A 15031-nucleotide genomic window follows, 5' to 3' on the forward strand; every position below is an offset into this window, starting at 1 on the left:
CTATATAAGCATTTCAAGTGTTAAACTGGTTATAAGACACAATTATACAGAAATAGAAATAATTTAAAAACAATCATTTTATGCATCAGTCCGAGTTTTTTTTCCCAAAAGAAATATTTTGACAATGGGTAAAGGAAGAGGAAGTCTCAGTAACCTTCTTTGGCTAAGTGAGGTTAAAAACTTTTCTATTGTTACCACTCTGAATTGGTTACCTTTGTCTTAAAATAGACCTGTGACCTTATATACCGATCAGTTTAACACGTACGTGATCATCTTTTTGGCGCCAAACAAAGGGAGATAACACGCTTTGAAAGTGACCCGTATAAGAATCCGGAAAAATAAAAAAAAAACCTCTTGATTCGATAATCAGTGAGTGGTACTTTACGCTAGCGCCTTATAGAATGAGGAAATCTGCGACTGAGACTCGTCTCCGAAGCCCAATGGTTTGAACAAAATTTTTATTCCTCCCTTCCATGAGAAGTTGTCCCCTGTGTGGCGAGCGTGTCCTATATCAGCTGAACCAGGTGGACAAGGCGGCAAAGCATAGTGGGTAACATCAACAACATGCACAAAGCAGAGACTTCACTTTTTGCTGAAAATTCGCTTTTTCCTCAGTTGATCCCCGGCGTTCACGCTGACTAGGCATCAGGATGTGCTGAAACTCATGCAGGGTTCATCAGGTTTTTTGTGGCGCTACAGTACGTTGATTTGGTCGCAATGGTTAAATTAAACGGGGTAAAAGATCAAAGGACTACCGATTCGGCGCCAAGCTTAAGTTCGAGTAGCAATGGATTGATATGTTTTATTTGTGGAGCGTCTAATGCAAACTGGCCTCTCTACTGCAGATCTCGAAATTCCGAGAAAATGCCGTTTTTCCCGTTCTTGGAGTATCATGTGCCGTCCGATGGTGCTAGACCGGTCGATAAAACAAGCGGACAGGTCGATTCCTGTACGGTGTGTTTTTCCTTTCTCACTCAACAATGGCATGCTTTCGAAGAGAGCGCCACTCCAGTTATAAAGCGAATTTACTGGCTTAAAAGGTCGGGTCCTGATTCAAGCGGAGAAAGACCTCAAAGCCCTGTTGAGAACAACCTAGTGAGGGGCGAAGAAACAATAGCTGGCAATAACAACATCACAGTGGCAGGAGAGAATTTATATGATAACGAAAGTTCAGAGTTGTACCCGGCTGTTCATGGTGAACTTGCGGAAGGTAATTTTCATTCAACCACTTCAGACGTGGAAAACGTCAATCCGATTTCCGAAGACTCAGCTGGGCCTTTGGTGGAGAATTCACCGCTAACTGCCATTTCTCATCGTTCTGTAGGCCTTGAAACATGTTACATCTGTAGCAGGAGAAAGCCGAAAGAATTCATGAGAAGTGTACACACAAGACCGCAGCTTAAAACCGAGACACCGTTTTATCCCTGTCTTGCACGACACGTTCCTCCCACGATCGCAAAGCAAATGGACTACCTGGGTAAAGTTCTTGTCTGTGAGGCTTGTCAAAAGTTCTTATTTCGTCAATGGCAAGTCTTTCAGAAGAATTCCACTCCATTGAGTGAGAGACAGTACCAATTAAGATCTGACCCCTCCCTTCCTAGGGAGCAGCAGTCTCAGTTGTCAACTATGGTTTGTTTTGTCTGTGGAGTCACACAGCCTGCAACATCGGGAAGATTTCTGTATTCACGAAAACATGCACTGGGACACCCTTATTATCCATTTCTGAACAATCTACCCACTCCAGAGGGAGCCATGCCATTAACGAAACAAGGGTTGACTAGAGCCTGCAGTGGTTGTCGTAAGTCACTCCATAGGCAGTGGAAACACTTTGAGGCTGCTGGGATTTGTGAAGACAAGAGGGAATATAGAATTCGTAATGAGGTTATGGTTCAGTCAGCTGGAAGTACAACAGAGGTGTCTGAGACAATGGCTAAGATTGCTTGCTACACTTGTGGCCAGTATTGTTCTGAATCTGACTTACGACCTGTTCACACGAAAGCAAACACCAATCCTCTCAAAGACAACTTCTACTTTCCATTCATAGCATCACTGACACCTCCAAAAGATAGCAGACCCCTGGATGCTGAGGGCTCCACATTTCTATGCAAGAAATGCCACAAACATTTAAGGTCTGAGTGGGAAGAGTTTGAACAAAGTAAAAAACCTCAAGGTGAACGTTCTTATGCAGTAAAACTAAATCCAGTAATCACAGAGGATCTAGAGATTTTTGCAGTTTGTTTTCTGTGTGGTCTAAATGTTAATTCATCAGTTCATTTTAAGCTGTATTCCTACCCACACAGTGGTAAGGATGTCCACGATGGAGGCCCCTTCTTCCCTTTCTTGTCATCTCGAGAACCTGCTATGAATGCTCAACCTTTAGATGATGAAGGAACTGCTCTTACATGTCAGATTTGTTATCATAACCTTATGATGCAATGGAGTGCTTATGAAAGTTCTGACATTCCTGAAGAATCCAACAGGTGGCTACGAAAGTATTTGGTATCAACCATAAACTGTTATCTGTGTTGCAAACAAGTTTCAAGGTTTGCATCTGGGGCTGTAAATAAACAGCTGATATCATTTCCCTCCAATCACCAGCCACCAAAAAATGGAATTGTGGTTAATAATGGCAGAGATGTTGTCTTGTGCAACAACTGTCAGCGAGAAGTTCAAAGAGACCTGGAGGCAATGGATGATTGTAATGGTGTAACAAGCAGGCTTGTGTGGGAATGGGATAATCAAGATGCAGACAAGGTAAGAGTGGTTCATATAACTTGTACACAACATTTTGTCAAGTGTGTTTGAAAGTTTGCCATTACTTGTTTGTGATCCTGAGAAGTGAGAAACATGGCAAGAAGAAAAGTTGTCATCGAGGTGATCCTCACTAGCTGGGCTAGGACTTGGTCTTGTTGATAACTGTTTTAACCATCTCGCTCGTCCTCCACTTAGAAGACCTTACCATATCTTTCAAATTTGACTGATTCCAGATGACTTCTGTGTATGTTATGCCCTTATAATCTGCCCTTTTGAAAAATAATTGATTTGTTCAGAAATATTTAATCACCTTTATATTTTAACTATATAATTATATTTAATAATTGTTTGAAATTGCAAAATTCCAAACCCCTTTTTAAAGAAGATTTTTTTTTTTTTTTAAGTTGAAAGATTCTCTATGCAGGTCAGTAGATCAAAAGAGAATTGTGTAAGTTAAAGAAGAAGTATTTGGCATCGCATAACATTTTGAGCAAAAAGGACCGTAGAATAGACAGTTGTCTTCATGATAGGAAATTCTCAGCAGATGTTTCAGTTGAGCTTGCATTAATTTGGAGATATTCAATATTATAAAAAGCCAAGTATTTTAAAAAGCTCAAAGTTAAGATTTGTGATGAGCGGTAGTTTTATAGACATCTTGCAGTAAACTTCAGAAACTACTTTTTTTTCTCTTGAGGAAAAAAAGAAAAAAAAATGAAGTGAGAATTGCATTTTACAAATGAAGTATTTATATCTGTATGGATTTTCATGGCTAAATTGTATTACTTTTCAAGTAATTTTGTTTTCCCCAATTTTTTTCGATCAATTTTGAGTACAGATGTTTGACTTTTGATGAGCCATCAACTGAATTGAATTTTATATTTACAAGACCTTCATGTGGAGGGATTGTGTTTTGCTGACCTATCACTTTATTGAATTTGTGTAATTACAGCTCTCATTTCTTGTTTTATAACATCAACATCATGCCTCACCAGAGTTAAACAGTTGCTATTATTGAATATTAAACATTGGTCTGCTGAGTCAACTTTTGTCATCTCTGTGTTAGAATTTGAGAGGAATGTTGGGAAAAAGAAAACCATGGTGGGCTTTAGGAGCAACGAGAAAATGGACTTGTGTTAGTTTTGAAATGATTTTGGGACATAGAATTGATGTAAACAAGTGACACCTTGATTAGTGATTGAAACAAGTTCTCCCTGGAAAATTAAGCAGTATCTAGAATGGACAGTATTGAGAATTTCAATGCAACTCTGTTTCCTTTGTCTTGTTTTATTAAATTGTCAGATTAGATATTCTGATTGGTTATTTCTGAGGAAAGTATTAAAAACCCTTTAAGTGTCTTTTTTTTTTTCAACTCTTAAATTTACAGTGTAATTCTTAGCTTGACTAATTTTGAGACAAGATGGATGCAATGCAAACAAAAATCAATGAAGATGAAATTTTTATTCCTGGCTGGACACCCTTTTTTTTTTTTTAAGGAATTACAATCACAATCATCATACAACAAATAAATGATTTGTGCCTTGAAATCACATGTATACACAAATTGCATGTTGTACCTTTTTTTTTTGTTTAAAGAGGCTATTTATGCTACGCATATTTTATGCTTTTAACAATGTGGAATTTTTTCTGAGTTAGAAAAAAGAAACTGCATTGTATAACAATTTTTGTGATTAAATTAGCTTCAAGTGATACTGGTAGTGCTGAGACGATAGCATTGATCAAAAATTTGACTTGAAAAGTAGAATTTTCTTTTTGTAGTGAATACATATATCTTATAAACCAAGTGCGAGGGCTGTACTGGGAGAATATCGGCCTGAGGTTTTGACAGTACGGACTGAGGGCAGCGAGGTCCATACAGAAAAGACCGAGGGCCGATATTCTTCCAGTACAGTCCTGAGCAAGCTTTGTTAATAAGAGATTTATTACACGACTGAAGTTCAAACGGGCACAAGTGCGGTATCATTCGGGACCATTCGGGACCATTCGGGACAGTGCCCGGTCCAATACTGAGAGAATATTGACCGGCAATAGAGCATTTTGATTGGTTGATTTTAGTTATTGGCCATCTGACTTCCCGAGTCGTGTAATAAATATAGTTAGTTAAGTATTGTGGAACAAAATCACTCTGACTTATTATATTTAAATACCTCAAAGAATCTAGGAAATGTTAGTCAATTAGACAAGTAAGAATTATTATTTTGAGTAATTGAATTTAGGAATACGTTTGTGTACAAATTATTGCTTTTAGATCAGGCTGACTTAACAATAGTCAAGATTGAATTAAACATCCGAAAAAACTTGTCATTGGGATAAAACATACTCACAATGAGCAAACCAAACTGTATGCTATCAAAGGATATGCACTGTGCCTCCTTTCATCTGCTAATTACACAAAAATATTTGTATGCATTCCTTATTAGTTAAGATAAATTTTGACTTCTAAATGGAAGGATTTCTTAGCCATATGCTGTGGCAATGTATTAGATATCACAGTAGCTATTGGGCCAGTGGTTTTGGCTGACGTAAACACTATAATGAATTCAGTACTCTTTCAGACCTCTCTAGGCAAACATAAAGGTGGTTGTTAACGCGGTTGGTTAATTGTGGTGATTTGCATTTGAAAAGAACAATGAAGAACAGGTGGCATTTGTAAAATAAGAAAGCAACACCTAGCTTCTGGTAGAATTTAGCTTTCTTTTAGTGGAGATTTAGTATCTCTGATCTGGTTCAATTGTTTTGGGTTTGTTCTTGTGAAACACAAAGGTTCCTAGAGCAGTCTTTTGTTTTTGTTGATACAAGCATGAGAGAGCATGGTTCAGTTTGGCTTCTCTTGTTAAATAAAGAAGCAATACATTGAATGAATAATTAATAAGAGAAGATAATATTGAGCTTGTTGGTGCAAGAAGTTTTTTCAATGAAGAAAATCAGGCTTGAGGAAGGTATTGTCATTTTTTTGATGTGTTCATGTTAATCTTTAGTGCTAAAATAGTCTCTCCCCTGGGTAAATGGTTGTAGTTATCTTTGATGAGACTCTCAGGGTTACAATTTGATATACTGAATAAGTTTTGTTGTTATGAACAATAGGGAAGCAATAGGTACCAGAACAAAACCTGCTAAAATGCTTTGCATGACATTAACTGAGATTATTGTCTCAAAACGTTTTCAATTCATCTTAAAGCTGGTGTTTGGAGAGGACATATGGCGGCTTATGCTAATCAAGCCAAGCCAAAATTAGTGCCTGGAGTAGTAGGCTTTAATTTTGCACCAAGCCGTTATTATATCAGCATATATTAAGCTGCTGAATATCATTAAGGGAATCACTGACAGAAATCAGCCTCTAACATGAGAAAAGGTTAATTCTTTCTGCTTATGCTTTAATTAGGAGACATTTCCCAGAGGTAAGGCTCAGTTCTGAGCAGTTCTTTCAAGGATAATGAATAGAGAAAGGCAGTTTATGCAAGGTGTTGTTTTAGGCTGAGATGGCACATGTGAAAAAAAAATAATTCACCCATGACTTCAGTCAAGTCCTTAGACTTAAATGGCTTCCAATATTTCTTTCAATGATAATTTGCTGAATTTCCTTCCTGTGAGGAGTATTAGTTGGTTATTTTTTTTAATTGAGAATCTGTTGTTATGAACCACATGTCTTGGGTATTTCCAACATGAGGTTTATCTATTGTTTGTCCTTCCTTCATCGTAGTTGGTAATTTATTTGGGGAAAGCTGATCATTCTAATTGCAAATTTCTAAATTATAAATTTATGGTGTGTGTGTCATTGTTCACAAAACCTTGAAAATAAATCTTGATAGCAGCCAACTGCAGTATTTAATTCAAAAGGAACATTAGAAGGAAGTGGTCATTTGTGATCACTTTTGCTTGCAATCATGAAAAAATATTAAATTACATTCAACGTACTTCTGACCACTGTGACACATGAAAGGTTAGTGTTGGTGTATTTTTTTGCAAGAGAATCATGGCAGTCTATATGCTTATCCTAGAAATTATTGTTTTACTATCCCAAGGACTTCTTTATCAATGCGTTTACTTCAATATCTTATAAAGCATGTCATAGAAAACATGTTGTGATTAAAAGCTGTTGTGTGAGATGATATGTTGATGCAAAATTAATGGTCTTTACAATAAGATGATATTGTGAATCTTATACATTAAAAGCTGAAAGTAGTTAAATAGGTGTTGAAATTTCTTCTGGGGCCAAGATGGGTTGTATTTTGAATTAATCTATACATTTTTGGGAGATGCTGTAAAGGAAAAATTAGAGCTTTTCTTCAGTTATGAGCATAAGATTTCTTTTGTCTATTGTTTGAAAATCAGATATAAATTTGCATGATTATTTCCACATGAGTTAATAGCGCAATGTTAAGCTGTACTATATAACTCTTGCTTTATTTCTGTGTCAAAAATCGATTTTAAATCACAAATGGTCCATCTGCCTAGGGGCTGGTAACTATTTTGGTATTAAGTTCTTTTGTTTGCAAGAAAACTTCAATCAGCATATGTGACTGTTTATCTTTATACAGTTCATTGCTTAAGGTGGTTTAAAAATACTTTGACCCCTAACATGTTGCCAGGTAAGATATGTCAGCACTTTTCAGCTGAGACCTAGACAAATTGTTCATTAAAATGATGTGCTCTAGATGATGGTTTTTCCTGCTTCTCATCAATAATGTTATATTGGTGTTTCAAAAATAGATCTGTATTTATCACTGTCTAGAGAAGAAGTGGGAACTCTTTGCCCTGGTATACATATTGTGAGTCAAGGGTTTTGTAGAGCATGGATCATGTGTTAACCCTGTTAGTCCCAGGAGAGCCTAATATTTGACTTCTCCTTTCGCAACCAATACATTGTCTTGCCAAGAGTTGATAAGAAGGAAGAACAATCTCAACTTGGGGATATCATTTGATTTAAAAACCAAAATCTCAGTGATAAAAGTATAAGAAATGTATGGCAGAAAGTGCAGAGAAGTGATACTTTTATATTGGGATTGAAAGTTTAATATTATTTTCAGATGGTTGTTCTGACAAATGAATTGAACCACAAAATAGATATGACGTCAGGCTCCATTTTAGTTTTTAGAAGTTAGGAAGGGAAGAAAGTGAGATTTGCTTCACTATGATTTGCTTTTAATCCTTTACACCGTAACATCAGTATGCATATTCTCCATACTGTTCTCTACACATTTCCTAAGGTGGTGACAAGGAGAATTTGTTTTATTAATAATCATTTAATACTCAAGAGCTTTTTACTGAATTGGCAATCATTTTCTTTCTTTGTATGAATTTTGTATTTAACAATTGAGCTTTTTAAATTGGCAATCATTTCCTTTCTTTGCATGAATTTTGCATTTAACGATCAAGAGCTTTTTAAACTGGCGATCATCTCCTTTCTTTGCATGAATTTTGCATTTAACGATCAAGAGCTTTTTAAACTGGCGATCATCTCCTTTCTTTGCATGAATTTTGCATTTAACAATCAAGAGCTTTTTAAATTGGCGATCATTTCCTCTCTTTGCATGAATTTTGCATTTGAGTCAAGAGTGATACTGACCGGAGAAATACGAAGCCAGTCACTCTTAGAGATTAAAGAGCAAATCAGGTTTTTGGTAGTGGAACCCCTTGTACTCAATACAACAAAACTACGCAAATCCCATTTTGCTTGGGTAGGATTGCTCTAAGAACTAATGTTGGTTTTATTTTCAAGGGAAAACCCCTCAATTTGATAAGGTTGTCAATTTTTGTCACCTGCTTGCTTGATAATATATTGAATTAATGAAGAGAAATTGCCTTTTAATCATATTTGAGGGTCAAAGGGCTGAGATAATTTCTTTATTAAGAGAAGATATACTTTCCCCCTCTCCTGGGTCAAAACAATTACAATAAATGATTATTCAAACCATGCCATTCATGCTTGTCCTCGGTTTTCTTACTCATAGAATCCTCTGGAGAGTGAAGTCAAAGGCCAGAAATCCAGCCAGGGACGTGTTATAGTCATTGACTCCAGCGAGGATAGTGAAGGTGATGGTAGCTCGTCCCAGCTGCAAAACAAGAAAGTGAAATTGGGCTCTATTAGTTCAAATGCGTCCCCCATGCACTATACAACATCTCTGTCACCTGGATTGCAACCTGCCGTACACAATAAAGATTCTACTCCCGCAACAACTGACTCGTCAATGTCAGGAGGTCAAGCCAGTTTTGCAGCAGCACTACGAAAACTAGCAAAACAAGCAAAACCAGTTCCCCCATCAGCCTCTTCTCCTACTCCATCTGACAGCAGCTCTCATTCCGTTTCACCAAGTGTCTCTGCTATCAGCACAAAAAGTGCAGGTATGTGATTTTGTTAACCTTTTGAGCCACAATCCTCATGACAATGTCTTTGATAAATAAAATTCCATTCCAATTCGATCTGGAAACCGTGGATAAGAAGAGCCACCCAGTGGATGTCCATTGCTAAATAATAATAATTATTATTATTATTATTATTAATTATTATTATTTATTATAAACCTCAACTTGATTTTATTTAAGAATCAACCAGGAAAAAATTTGAACAAAATAATTAATAGAATGTGGCTCCTTAAACATAATTATGTACAATGAACAAGTTAAAATTTTTGGCAGGCATAATTATATTTAGTTCTCTAACTCTCTTCATCTATTTTTATTTTTTTAAAAAGTTTAACTTGTTAATTAATCAATTCTACTCTCCTTACCTGATTGCTGAATTATATCTTAATACCAGAAGGAGAGTTTACATGTTAATTGCCCATCTTTGTTATCAGGCATGTCTCCATCAAGAACTTCGCCGCCATCAGGACAGTCAGAAATTAATGCAAAAGACAAAGGAGGTGGCCATCAGAGTCCAGGAGTAATTGGTGTGCACACACCCCCTGTTCAGTCTGCCCCTGTTGTGGATCCAGATCACAGAAATCACCGAGCAGGTAGAGTGAAACGTCTTTTTCAGAACACACTTTGAGATTCAAGGGTTTTTTTTTTTTTTCTTTAAAAGGGGAAGTTGTGCATGTGAGAACAAAGTGTGTTACCCGAGAGTACAAAAGCCTTGAGTCAAGTATTCTAACCACAACACCATTTTGTCTCTCATAACTTTCTTTCTTTAGCCTCCTGGTCACTTTTACAAAGTGTATTTAAATAAACACATAATGTGGTGCAAATGTGAAGACAGGTATCAGGCAGTACTCCCTGTCTAGTCTGATTTTATGATTTCCTGTTTAAAAGAAAATTGTCTTACAAAAGAAATCAAGTTCTAGATACAGTTAATCATTAAGCAGAGCATAAGTATTGCAAATATCCCAATCCAACTTAGTATAGCATTAGTCAAGAATGCTTTTTTTTTTAAATTTCAGCTGTGTAAATTTGTTATGAAAATTCTTTTGACTTATTTTTCCCCTCAGTTTTACTGTTAACTGATGTTGAAAGGAACAACTGTTACAGTCATTTTTGACACACACTATAACCATAAGCGTTTCTCTGCAGCAAAAATAAAACAAACTGTGATGAATTTAGGAAGGAAAGCTCAAAACTAACTTTATGCCCTCAAGCCCTTCCCCCTTCCAGTTAAAAATGTAGATTTGCAAATGCTCTACAAGTGATTCCATTTGGTAACATATGTTTCACTTGTGTTAATTTGAAACAGCCCTTTACGAAAAAAGTGCCTATTTTATATCTATTTTATATCTATTTTTAAACTATTTTCTACCTATTTTTTGTGTATTTTTTCTCTTTTTAACCAGACTATTTGAAAGCTGTTTTTTAACTATTTGAAAGCTATTATTTTGAAACAAAAAATAGTAAAAAAAATAGTCTGGTTGGCAAGTCATAACTGCTGTAAAAATAGCTTTAAAATAGAGAAAATGCGCATGCAATTCATTGATAAAATAGTATTAAAATAGCATTAATGAAATATTAGTTATAAGATAAAATAGACATAAAACAGGGATAAAATAGAAAAAAAAACCAAAAATAGGATGTAAATACATTTAAAATAGACATGAAATAGGAATAAAAGAGGAAAAAACTTGAAAAAATAGGAATCAAATACCTATAAAATAGACATAAAACAGGGATAAAATAGACAAAACAAGGACAAAATAGACATAAAACAGGGATAAAATAGACGTAAAACGGATAAAATAGGGAAAAAATCTAGAAAAATAGGATATAAATACATTTAAAATAAGTCCTAATGTATATGTCATGCAGGGTAAAAGGGTTTAAAATAGCACTTCCAGTGTATGGATCCAGAATAAGGTGGTTATAAAATAGGTTGAAAATAGGTGAAGATCAAAAAAGCATATCCCAATCCTCAGCCTAGGATTATCACTTTTGTTTGTTAAGTTGTAGCAATTTTCCCATTGCAAATGATTTAATGATCAATACTTCATATGTTTATGCAACAACCTCTCTCTAGACTAGATTGCATGCATTACATGAAATTAAAAAAAATTGTCACTCAGGAAAGACCAAGTTTTAAACAATGCCATTAACTTACTTCAGTCTTCAATCTGTATCCAAAGGAAGTGACAACAAGTACTTTCAGTTTACATAGAAATGATAGGATACAAATTTTTCATAAACAATAGAAAACAGAATTAAAGTAGAATTAAATTTAAAAAGCAAAGTTTGTCGTTGCATTTAGATAGCTGCAGTGGCTTCCTCTTTGTGGTTTCCCTGTGTTTCACTGTTTTCCTGTACTCTGAAATAAAAAACAACAGAAATGATCAATAACTGATATGTCATCCACCAGTAGGTAATTTACTGTTAGAAAGATTAATTTGCTGAATAATTCCCTTGTGATAAGGGTTTCCTTGATGCAAAATGATGTAATTCACTGAATTGAACAGGTTTTGATAACTTTTCTGTACTGCTTCAGTAAAACTTACAGCTTAAATTCATACTTCTAGGGCAAAAATTAGTCAAGTTGATATAGTTATATTATGTGGCTTATAAAGCCAGCCAGTTACAAACATTACACCTTAACCTCCTAAGCAGAGATCCTTTCTCATCCAAAGAGTGTCTGCTTTCGGGAAGCTCTACCATACAAAATTGTGCTATCTTACCACAATCCCAGTCATGCAAAGGCAGCTGCATAAAATTAATCTTACCTACAAAAAATCCTGGAATGGATCATTGAATTGACTTCAGTTCTCATGGGATCAACATCACTAAGCATGCTCCCTCATCTTTGATTCTTACTTTAATTAATAGGAAAACAAACAATTCTTGTATGCCAGGATTAAAAATCGAATTACAGTGATCTTGAATTTTAGAACAATTAAGAAAGAGAGCATGATGCAGGTATGGCTTGTTTTCAAATTAACGATCGAAGGTATAATTCTGTTGCCCCCTCTTTCTATTTGAGAGGTGTATAGGTTTCTCTTCTAGTGCATTAGCACAAGGGAGTCTGCAAACTCAAGGTTAGGGTTATGTTTACATAGCTTATGGAAACAGATCACTCTATAAGCTTATATTTATAGCCACTGAAATGCAACAAACTTTGGGGCTTATTCTGACCACGAATCAAAAGCACTTTCACGTTTGAAATAAACTTGGAACTTTGTATAAATAAAAAACAGTTTCACTTACCTCTTTCACCATACTTGAATGATGGTGTTGTTTGCCTTCTATTGTTGTTCTTTGTGTTGCTCATTGTGTCTAAGAGAGGCAAGATCTAAATAGAAAAGGTAAAATACCAACGGAACTCCACGCTTCTCCGATCGAGAGACAAGGTTCGTTTCGCCCACCAAAACTAAATTCCGTGTCCTGTATGTCACCAGATAAGGAAAATCACAAGGTCCCGTATATATGCCGACTACACTAGATGTCAGCCGAGCGTGACAAAAAAAATGGATAAGAGTGAGGATCGTTCTTCATCAAAAAAGCTAGAGAAGAAGAAACTTGCGTGGACCTTACAACCAGTATCTTTCTCAACCGGGACTAAAGATACCTTGAACAACCTTGCGACGTTGGCCTCAGAACTTTCTGACGTCCACTGCTTTGCCTCGGACGACCTCAGTACAGAGTCAATAACTTACTAATATGACGCCTCGCAACCAAACGTCTTAACACGTATAGAAACCGGTGAACCATCACTCAGTTTGTTAAGCCAGACCACTGTTCCTTTCAAAAAAGGATTACTTTAAGACTTATTTCAGTCAATACAAAGATTATGATCATGAGCAGGGCAACAAATGTGACCCTTGGATAGACCTCTTAAGCCTTCAGAAGATATTTTAATTTAGTGGTTTCAGTTTTAAAGAATCTGTGTAGAGATTTTTATGACTGCGAAACTTGAAAACTTCCACCCAATGTTTTCAAATTTGAACCCATCTTTATCTTGTCAACACAGAAACTGTGACTTTAGAGTACTGTATGTTAGTCAAGCTTGAATTCATGAATAAAATAGGTATAAAATAGGACCTTCACACCTAGTTGCTGTTTAAAATATTGTGGGTCTGGGACACTTTGCAGAAAATAGAATTAAAATAGACTATTTAATACCTATTTTGCAATGGATTAGAATCCACCTCAAAAAATAGAAATAAAACAGTCTATTCTAAATCTATTTTGCAATTAGTCAACATTTTCTTTGATAAAATAGGGTTGTGATAGCCTATTTTTTTCATATTTTTCAAAGAAAATGGCTTTAGCATGTCCTATCAGCAGAAAACAGAAATAAAACAGACTATTTGATCACTATTTTACTGATGTAGAAAATAAAATATGATTAAAATAGTCTGTTAAGCTGGTTATTTTTCTGATCATTTTGAGAAAATAGAAATAAAATACACCACCTTGTTCAACTTTGCCTTAAAATATGGTTAAAATAGTGGCTCTATTTTCCCTTTCAGATAAAATAGGAATAAAATATAAGTCTGAGAAAATAAAATAGTACAAAAATAGAGGTGATAGAATTAAAATAGACATTAAATAGAAATAAAATAGGTTTGCTTTCGTAAGGGAGGAGGTTTTGTCAGTTCAACAATGCTATTTCTACAAGATAATTGTCAAATAAATGTAGACTGCAGAGCAAATTGTACAATAACAAAATTGTTATTGGCATATAGTATGCTAATGGTGTGTTCTTTGATTTCTTTTGAAGGTGAGCAAACACGTGAGCCAAACAGGGGTCCCCACAGACCAGAAGTCAGCCACCCTCGCATGAGCCGTGAAGTGATGCCAGGTGTCTTCTCTACAGTTCCCAGAGGTAGGGCTTCCATAATATTAAAAAAAAAACAAAAGCAAGTAGTTAGTTTTCTCTCTTGAGTGTTCCAGGTGGCACTGTAAGTACTGTGTAGTTACTTTGAATTGAACTGCATAGAACATTGGAAAATGGTTTGAGTACGAGGAAATTCTGATTGTGGTGTTGTCAATTTGCACATCCGTGCTGTTTCGGTCTCTACTCAAAGTGAGATTAACTGTTCTAGAATCTGTGGGGAGATTTATTATGATTTTGCCTATTTTCCTTGTTGGGAAGATAGTCATTTGAATAATAAGCCTTGCACTTTTTAGCCTTGTTTATTTTAATTTATCCAAAACCACCTGTCTGTATGTGACTATGTTCTCTTCATAACATCAACCATGAATACTGTGCAGTCTTGCAGCATGTCTCACAGCTAGGCCTTATCTCCTGTCCTTCAGTTTTTTTTTTTAATCAACAAGGGTAAGCAAAATATATTCTGCCATTATTCTCAGTTTCAGATCACACAGAATTTTTTCAAAAGCATAAGTTAATGAATTATTTGTACAAGAGACAAAATGGTTTGAGTCACCTCGAGGTGGATTACAAAGGAAGTCTCCCATGCTTTTTGAATTGGAAAGGACATGGAAATTGATTCACAAAATTTTGGTTTCAGTATTCATGATCAGACATTCCTCTTGAAGAAATTTCAGTTGCTTAGCAAAGTGACAAAAGGGTAGAACTGTAGAAATCTCCAAACAAATTCAAACCTTATGCCTTTCATTGTTGTTGAATAATTAATAAGATCACTGGATTGTGGTGGATTTTCTTAAGATATTTTAAGGTGATTTCAATCAGGTATGATCCTGGTTTTTCATGTAAACTGTGGAACATACAGCAGAGAACATTTTCCTTGTGTTTAAACAAGGTAACATCTCACTTAAGTTTGTGTAGAATTTGAAAAATATTTATTCATGTTGGGTAGGGGGTTATTTATAATTGCACAAGGTTCTCATATCAAAAGGATTGGAACCATTAAATATCATG

The 15031-nt window shown here is 35.5% G+C and overlaps 1 protein-coding gene and 1 long non-coding RNA gene across 3 annotated transcripts in view; one reads left to right on the forward strand and one right to left on the reverse strand.

Annotated features, from left to right (window-relative positions):
- The first annotated feature begins 11 nt into the window (after window positions 1–11).
- Window positions 12–15031, forward strand: part of LOC111336285 (uncharacterized) — a 34087-nt gene continuing 19067 nt past the window's right edge. For both annotated transcript variants that reach the window (XM_022942344.2, XM_022942342.2), the window contains exons 1-4: window positions 12–2754; window positions 8724–9114; window positions 9570–9728; window positions 13907–14011. In XM_022942344.2, the coding sequence (XP_022798079.2) occupies window positions 718–2754; window positions 8724–9114; window positions 9570–9728; window positions 13907–14011 (2692 nt within the window). In that variant the 5' untranslated portion in view covers window positions 12–717. The remainder of the gene's footprint in view (window positions 2755–8723; window positions 9115–9569; window positions 9729–13906; window positions 14012–15031) is intronic.
- On the reverse strand, window positions 11152–12029 carry LOC148734721 (uncharacterized). The gene is made up of 2 exons (XR_015998895.1): window positions 11910–12029; window positions 11152–11500 (listed from the first exon to the last, which is right to left on the reverse strand). It is a non-coding gene; the product is annotated as an uncharacterized LOC148734721 (long non-coding RNA).

Source organism: Stylophora pistillata, chromosome 3, assembly GCF_964205215.1.
Source record: "Stylophora pistillata chromosome 3, jaStyPist1.2, whole genome shotgun sequence".
NCBI classification, from domain to species: domain Eukaryota; kingdom Metazoa; phylum Cnidaria; class Anthozoa; order Scleractinia; family Pocilloporidae; genus Stylophora; species Stylophora pistillata.